Below are 8,101 nucleotides of genomic sequence, written 5' to 3'. Positions count from 1 at the left end.
AAGCCCAAAATCTCTGTAAATGTTTATGAAAATTAATAAAATATAATTATAGAAAAAAAAGTGGGTTTGCACAAAGTAATACATACATCTCCTTGTCTCCTGAGTGCTGGTTCTAACTGTGTTGTTTGTGGATCCAGGTAAGATGAAATAATTGGCAATTTCAATCCTTCTCCATCTATCATGATGTTGCCAATTGCCCCAGTGGTAAAGATTTGTTTTCTTGAACATATATTGAAGGATATAGTTTTTATCTGTATCAAACACTTCAGGTGCTCCCCAGTTTCAGCAAGCAAGATTTTGTCATCTACAAAGTGCAGGCTGTTGATGAAACTTCTTCTGATCCTAATGCCATATTCTTCTTCATAGAATACACCTTCACTAATTATTTACTCAGAACACAGACTGAACAGGTATAAAGAATGGATACAACCTTGATGCATATCCCTTCTGATTTTGAAACTATGCAGTTTTGTCTTGTTTAGTTCAGATGATATTTTCTTGATCTAGCTATCGATTTCGTATGAATACAATTAAGAGTCCTTGAATTTCTATTCTTCTCAACATTAGCCATAGTATGTTGTGATCCACACAGTGAAATGCCTTTGCATAGTCAACAAAACAAATAGGTACTTTTCTGATATGCTCTACTTTCAGCCAGGATTCATTTGACATCAGCAGTGATATCCATGGTGACACAGCCTGTTCTATATCCACCTTGAACTTCTATTTTCTAACAATGTATTGTTCCTGCTTGCATTTGCTTGATCTTCAACAATATTTTGCTTGCTTGTAATATTAATGGTATCATTCAATAATTTACACATTCTGTTAGACCATCTTACTTGGTGATGAAAAGAAATACTTAACTCTTCAACTCAGTTTTCCAGGCAGCTGTCCTCCAAATTTCCTTACATAAACTGGTGAGCACATCCACGGTTACGCCTGTTAGCTGAAGCATGTAAATAGGTATTCCATCTATTCTCAGGGTCTTATTTTTTGCCTGTGGTTTTCATCACAGGTTGAACTACTTCTTTTGTTACCACTGGTTCTTGTTCATAAGGTACTTCATGAAATTTTTACGTGTCAACTAAATCTTTCGGTAGAGTGATACTGTATCCACCATATTACAATGCTTTCTGGATCATTCAACATTTTCCCCATGACATCTCTCAGTATTTAAACTCAAAGCTTGATTTTGTTTTTCCATTCTTTCACCTTGAGAAATGCTGAGTAAGTTCTTTATTTTTTATTCTCTGACTTCAACTCTTTCCACATTCCATTTTAATACTTTGCTTTGTCTTCTCTGCTGCCAATTGAAATCTCTTGTTCAGCTCTTTTACTGCAGCAATTCTTCCCCTTGTTTTGGCTTCTTGGTACTTCGATGCAATTTTCAGAGACTTGAAGCAATGAATGATCAGGCTGAATGGATGAAAACTAGTTTTAATCATCTCACTCTAATGTACTTCTAGGGTGACCTTAAGAATGACTCATGGATCTTTGTGCTGGCCGTGCTTTTGAGCAGCACCTTTGTCTACAACAGCATGTGCACCATCAACCACCAAGCTTTGGAACAGCTACAGTATCCTTTCAGGAACCCATCTACCATGTTTACCGAACTTTTGGGAATAACAACATACATATGCCTCCTTTTCTGTGACTCAATTGTCATGAGTGAGGAGGAGGGAACATGACAAAATGGTATATTTTCAAAAATTATTTATAAATGATGTCTGGAAATTGTGGTATAAAGTGTGTCTCCTTTCTTATCTGAAATATCAGCTATGTGACTGAACTAACAGAGCTAATCAAAGCAAAATCATCCTCCACATTTGATGAAGAGGTTGGTTTCTCTGAATTTGTGAGCTTCTTTCCAGACTTTGTATGGACTATTCGGGATTTCAGCCTGGAGTTGAAGTTAGGTGACAGCTGTATCACTGAAGATGAGTACCTGGAGAACACCTTGAAGCTGGTCCGAGGTATCTGTGCATGGCTGATTGGTGAATAGTTGAATAGAAACATTTCAATTGTTAATGAACACTTAAAGTCAGTTCGATTGTTCAGTTGTCTTTGAACACTTAAAGTCAGAGAGACTGGATTAAGACCTAGGAGAATGGCAATTGAGAGAAGAAAGTGTTTTAGTGGGTCATTAATACCTGGAAATATCCAGTGGCTAGAGTTTTAGCTCCTTGAGAAAGTTGAAAAACAGATATTGGATCAAATTTCAGCATAATTTGCTTGGTTTTGCTTGGTGTCATTGAGTTGACTCAATTCAAGCAACTCTTATGCCTATCAGATCAAAACCTAACCTAGCCTGGATTGGTTCAAAGTTGATTTTCATAACTTGGTTAAAGAAGATTTAGAAACAAAGAGTGCAATGATGCAAAGATCTTTGGGAATAAAAATGGACAGATGTTTTTCCTGAAGATGGTAGTTTTTGTTGTTGATTGCAGTTGAGTCGAGCAGAATTCAAAGCAAACTCTATGAACAAAAGACCCAATGCCTTTCTCTAACTATCATCATTTCTCCAAGTTCATAGTTTCCAGAGGCATGTAGTTCAGGAAATGGATGCCACTCCTTGGGAACTCCACCAAACACTATCCACATTGAGAAACCACTATGGTCTTTGGCACCTCAATGGCACAAAGTTCAGCATCGCAGCAAACCCAGATTACCTCAGTATAGCAAATTGACAAAGAGTGATGTAGAATATTTCTCCAAAATATAACAACACTAATCTCACTTAGCAGTGATTAAGTGCCATCAAGTGACCCTATGAATAAAAGACCTGAACTCTGTTCTATAATTAACATCATTTCTCTATGTTCATAGAGTTTCCAGGCCTATGAGTAGTTATCTTAAATCGTTAAGAACACACCCAGAGTTCCTAGGAGGTCTTCATGCCTTGGGCTTAAATCTAGTCTCAAGGGCACTCTGAGAGGACTACGGAAGCCTGCCCAAACTTGATAAGCATAGCCACATGGCAGGTTTAGGGTCAGAAAGAAAACTGTGTACTTACATCAAGAATAAAAATGACATTAGGTCTCTGCTCCAGATTTAAATAAGCCTTCCACAAACCAAATGCTTTAGAATTTAAGCACTAATATACCTCTTAGGATTCTGAGGACAAAATAAGGTAATAAAATACTTTGCACAGTAGCTGAAACATAACTCAATGCTTAATGTTTCTAGGTTTAAATGTCTAAGTTCAACCAGCTAGTGAGTAGGTAAATATTCCAATTTCCACACTCTTTAAGGCAGTCATCACTCATACTTATTAACACTCTTCCCAATTCCAAAATTAGAAAAACTATTACTTTCTACTTCTTCAATCCTTAATTAAGAATGAGGACTACAATGGTTACCTAAAATTTATTGTAAATTATAATTTCTCTCCCAACCAGCAACGCCTCCTACCTGAAGATTTCACAAGGCATGAATTTAGCCTTTTAAAGATCTTTCATGAAAAAGCACATTGGAAGAATTCCTAGAAGCCACCTACATTTTTCATCCTATGGAACATTCCTTTTCCAAACTTAATGCTAAAATGAGTTCTCTCATTCAACACCATAATTCTCCTTAGGGAGATGAGAAATTCATTCAGGACTGTCCTTGGTACTTGTGTGAGTTTGAAGACCACAGGGTACCTCTGATTCACTGTTGTCTTTCCTTCCCATCATTCACACATGCTCACAACAAGGCAGAAAATTAAAGTGAGATGGGCAAGGAAATATGTTTAACACCTTATAGAGTCATCTTTTGGGGGTCTTCCTCTCTTTCACTGACCTTTCCAAGGAATAGCCTCTCCCAGCAAAATGTCCTAAATATGAATGATAACCGAAACTTCACCATCCTTGCCTCCAAGAAGCACTCTATTCTAGCTGCCATTTTCCCAAGACATATTTGTTTGTTCTTTTGACAGTCTATGAGATATTCAGTACTCTCCAACACAACTCAAAGACACTGATTCTTTTGTCATCATTATCGACATTATATGCCCAAAATAAAAATTATAGGATATGCTGCATAATTAAACTTAGAAGTCTCTATAAACCAGGAACTAGAATATTAACTTGCAGTTCAAATGCCAAATGTACCAAACAATTTAAGTATGAGGTTGGTTATTCATTATAATGTGCTGAGGGAAAAATAGAAAGACTAAAATATTCCTGAATGTCCATCAATAAAGGTTAAAGAAATTGTGGTAATGTCACGCATCAGAAAACTATGTAACCATAATAAAGAATACATAAGCCTTTAATTTACTCATGGGAATTTTTTAAGTGAGAAAAGGTATATGGTAGAATATGTAGAGGAGAGAGGATGGGTGAGTACATAAAATGTTTCTTATCTACATAAAAAACAAAAGTATTTTGTAAGGCCACAGCATAAATTGTTAACATAGTTCCTGAAGAAGAAATGTGGGTGTCTTATGGATAGGACACTTTGGATTACTTTTAAATTTTGAATGATGTGTCTGATCTTCTTTTAAAATGATAGACAATAAAGATTAAGAATTATGATTATGCAAGTCCTACAGATGGGTACCAATAGTTTATTTCTATTTTCTACTTCATACCTGTAAGAATAACTATCATATACATTCTATTTGTACTACTCTCTCTGTATAACAAGGAGAAAACTAGGATAGATTATCTTCAAGGTCACTAGGCAGATATTTCTAATACCCAAAATTAATTGCTTACTTTCATCTAGAAGACACTAGCATATGTCTACTAGTGCCCTTGCCTAAATATATATCAGACTCAGAATGCATAGTTGTCTTTCCCACGGTCACCAAAGTAAGCTGTGGTGCTGAAATTGGAATTTAAGTTTGCTAAATTTGTTCAAAGCTATGTTTCTTGATCTTTTCCAGTGCATTTTATTCTTTTTAGGTCATTCTCATTCAGAAGTGCCATTAAAATTAGAAGGCCCACCTACACTCACTAAGATAATTTGATTTTGGTTGTTTGTTGCCCAGTCTCACCAAGACAGAATGACTTTGCTTTGAGCAAAGATAAAGGCAGTGAGAATGTCTACTGCAACCCCTGCTATTCCAATAATGATCTGGGCTCTGCTGACACTCAGAAGAGAATTAACCTACACAGGGATGAACTCATCCCAAGATGTATCTTCTCACTCAAGGAGATAGAAATCAAAAGTGCAATACTTTTCCCTTCAAGCAGCGTGTATCTGGGTGTCTTCCAAGCACACAGTTGCTCTGTACTTGAACTGGAGTAGATTGTACCTAGGTCACCAGGTCTAGGGAAATGAATGTGGAATCCAATGTTGCAGCCTCCTATGTGCAAAGAAGCCAGCCACCCAGGCGCAGCATTTCATGTTCTTTCCATAAGCTGCACACATCTGAAATAGTCGCTCCGAGACTCACACAATCTAACACTAGCTTTAAAAGACATCCTGCTACACTGGTGTATGGTTTAAATGGATGAGAAATTCAAAACAGAGAAATAAAACACACATTCACCAGCCTGACAACGCCAAGAAAGAGGGCAATGATGCAAAGAACTCTGGGGGGAAAATTGATACGTGTCTTTCCTGAAGACTTTGCTTTCAATAATTGCTCCTTTTCTGAATTGGCAGGTCAGAACTCCAGAATTCAAAATTCCAATATGACTAGAGAGTGTATCAGGAATTTCTTTCCAAATCGGAAGTGTTTTGTCTTTGACCGACCCACGAATGACAATAAACTTTTAACCCATATTGAAGAAGTACCAGAAGAGAAACTGAGCCACGATTTCCTGATACAAGTGAAAAAGTTTTGTTCCTATATCTTCGATAATGCAAAGACCAAGACCCTGAGGCAGGGAATCACAGTCTCTGGGAACCGTAAGTCATCTTCACCTCATAAGCAAAGCAGATCTCTGTGTGTAAAGTTCTTATTATTCTGTGGGTTTATCAGTAATTTAGTTTGCTTTTAGTCAGTAATTTTAGTTTGTGGTGTTAATGCCATGTGTGATATTGCACGTTTCCTAATTATTTTCATCTCACATGAGAGCATAATGACACCAAGCATCTCTCAATAAAGTAACCTTGTAGGCATCTAGCCTCAACTGCTGTTAAAGCAAACGTGTTTTGCATGCAAAGGTTAAAGGTATGATTGCTTCTCATGGTAGAAAAAATAATTTGTAAAATTATACATGTCAGAAAATACCTAATAAGTCATAGGTCTTGAACAATGAAATGAAATATAATCAATAAGCTGGCCGTCTTCCTAAGCATGGGATACGAGCTGATGCACAGTCTATGTGAAGATGGCTCTTACTTACTTTAATGCACTGTGCTCTCATTTTAAATTTGTTTGTTTTCTACAGACCTGTAGAACTACAGAACTTTTGTTTATGGGCACAAAAATCATATAATTATTTTCTTATCTAATAGGTACTTTATATTTTGCTAAAAATGTATTTCTCCTTGAAATCCCAGGAAATATGTTAGTTGTGACCAGAAAACTCATTGTGTAGAAAAGAAATACAGAGTCATAAATGTAAGAATAAGTAGGGGGGATATAAGGTCATATTACTCAAGAGAAAAAGGTTTGTTAAAAAAGAAGAGGAGAAAAAGATGTAAATGTCTTTTACAATAGTCACTGTTAAAATTTTAATAACAATGAGTAAGAATTTTATATTTATCCCAAAACATTCTGATTTATTCAGGCCTGGCGGTGTTGGTGGAGACCTACGTGAATGCTATCAGAAGTGGTACAGTGCCTTGTTTGGAGAACGCAGTGACAACCTTAGCCCAGCAAGAGAATTTGGTGGCTATACAGAAGGCAGTCGACCACTACAGTGACCTGATGGCTCAGCAGTTGCAGCTTCCCACAGACACCCTACAGGCGTTGCTAGATGTGCACAGTGTTTGTGAGAAAGAAGCCATTGCAGTCTTTATGGAGCACTCCTTTAAGGATGAAAATCACGAGTTCCAGAAAGAGCTTATGGTATTTATCTTAGCACTGATGCATTCTGATTTCTTTCTTTAATAATGTCCAGAGTCTACCTTTTTTTTTTAATCCTAAATTTTGTGCCTTTCTTGTGCTTGAAGTCTGAATTAGCGTGAATGACAGTCCTCTATATAGAGTTGTAGTTAGCCTTCTCCCACCATCCCCTCCTGGCAAAAGATGTTCTCAAAAGAGTACAGGAAGCATAGGACAGCGAGTCTGACGTTCACAAACTCCACAAGTGGGAAGACTCCCCATCAATAGCCCAATTCTGATTCCTATTAGGTCAGACGTGCCCTGAGTGGCATCTTCTTCCTAAACAACATGCCTCTGGAAACTCTAGGAACTTTGAGAAATGACAATAGTCTTTTGTTCATAGGTTGCCTATGAGTCATGCTCGACTCAGTGGCAATCAACAACAACAACAACAACAACAACAACAACTGTTATTCTCAGGACTCTTACTGTTTTATACTGGTTCCACTAATGTATTGTAGTGGTTACACATAACTCACAGACAATATTCACAATTATGGGTATATAAGGGAGAGGCACAGCTTACTACCTAAGTCAGAAAAAGCAAGTAATTCTTCAGTCAGGATATCTTCTCAAATGTTCTTACTGACACCCTGACCTTCAGAATCAAGATTTTGAGACAAAGTTAAGGCATGTCCTCTTAAATTCCAGCATATCTGGTGCTGGCTCTATGAGGTATAATATGGCAGTTCCAATTATGGTCTGACTCATACCAGTCTCTGTCTGGTTTTATGCCATTTGTACCACTGCTGATGATTCTGTTACTGGTTATATCTGGGTATGTTGTTGCTATGTACCTTATACTTGCTTGTGACTCATAGTGACCCTATGTACAACAGCCCTAAAGTCTGCTCTGTCCTGAGCCAGTCGCATTGTCTCTGATACACCCGTCCTGATTACCCCAGTCATTTAATCAATCTACCTCATAGAGTGCTTTCCTCTCCTGCCCTGTCCCTCCACCTTCCCAAGCATTATGTCCCTCTCCAAGGGCCTGTCCCTCCTTACAACATGTCCAAAGTATGGCAGACAAAGTCTCAGAATCCTTGCCTCCAAGGAGCAGCCTGGTTTAACCCTCTCAAGGCTGAATCTGTTTGTTCTCTTAGCAGTCCATGG

The 8,101-nt window shown here is 37.6% G+C and overlaps 1 protein-coding gene across 1 annotated transcript in view; it reads left to right on the top strand.

Annotated features, from left to right (window-relative positions):
- GBP4 (guanylate binding protein 4) overlaps positions 1-8,101 on the top strand; it is a 33,214-nt gene that overhangs the window by 11,386 nt on the left and 13,727 nt on the right. Inside the window, exons 3-6 of the mRNA XM_006898964.1 lie at positions 1,470-1,579; positions 1,780-1,976; positions 5,599-5,844; positions 6,672-6,952. Of these exons, the coding sequence (XP_006899026.1) occupies positions 1,470-1,579; positions 1,780-1,976; positions 5,599-5,844; positions 6,672-6,952 (834 nt within the window). The remainder of the gene's footprint in view (positions 1-1,469; positions 1,580-1,779; positions 1,977-5,598; positions 5,845-6,671; positions 6,953-8,101) is intronic.

The sequence above is a fragment of the Elephantulus edwardii genome, unplaced genomic scaffold (assembly GCF_000299155.1).
Source record: "Elephantulus edwardii isolate Elephantulus edwardi_28Jun2011 unplaced genomic scaffold, EleEdw1.0 scaffold00242, whole genome shotgun sequence".
NCBI classification, from domain to species: domain Eukaryota; kingdom Metazoa; phylum Chordata; class Mammalia; order Macroscelidea; family Macroscelididae; genus Elephantulus; species Elephantulus edwardii.
The sequence above is the reverse complement of the archived record's forward strand: the minus strand, read 5'-3'. Positions and strand labels throughout refer to the sequence as shown.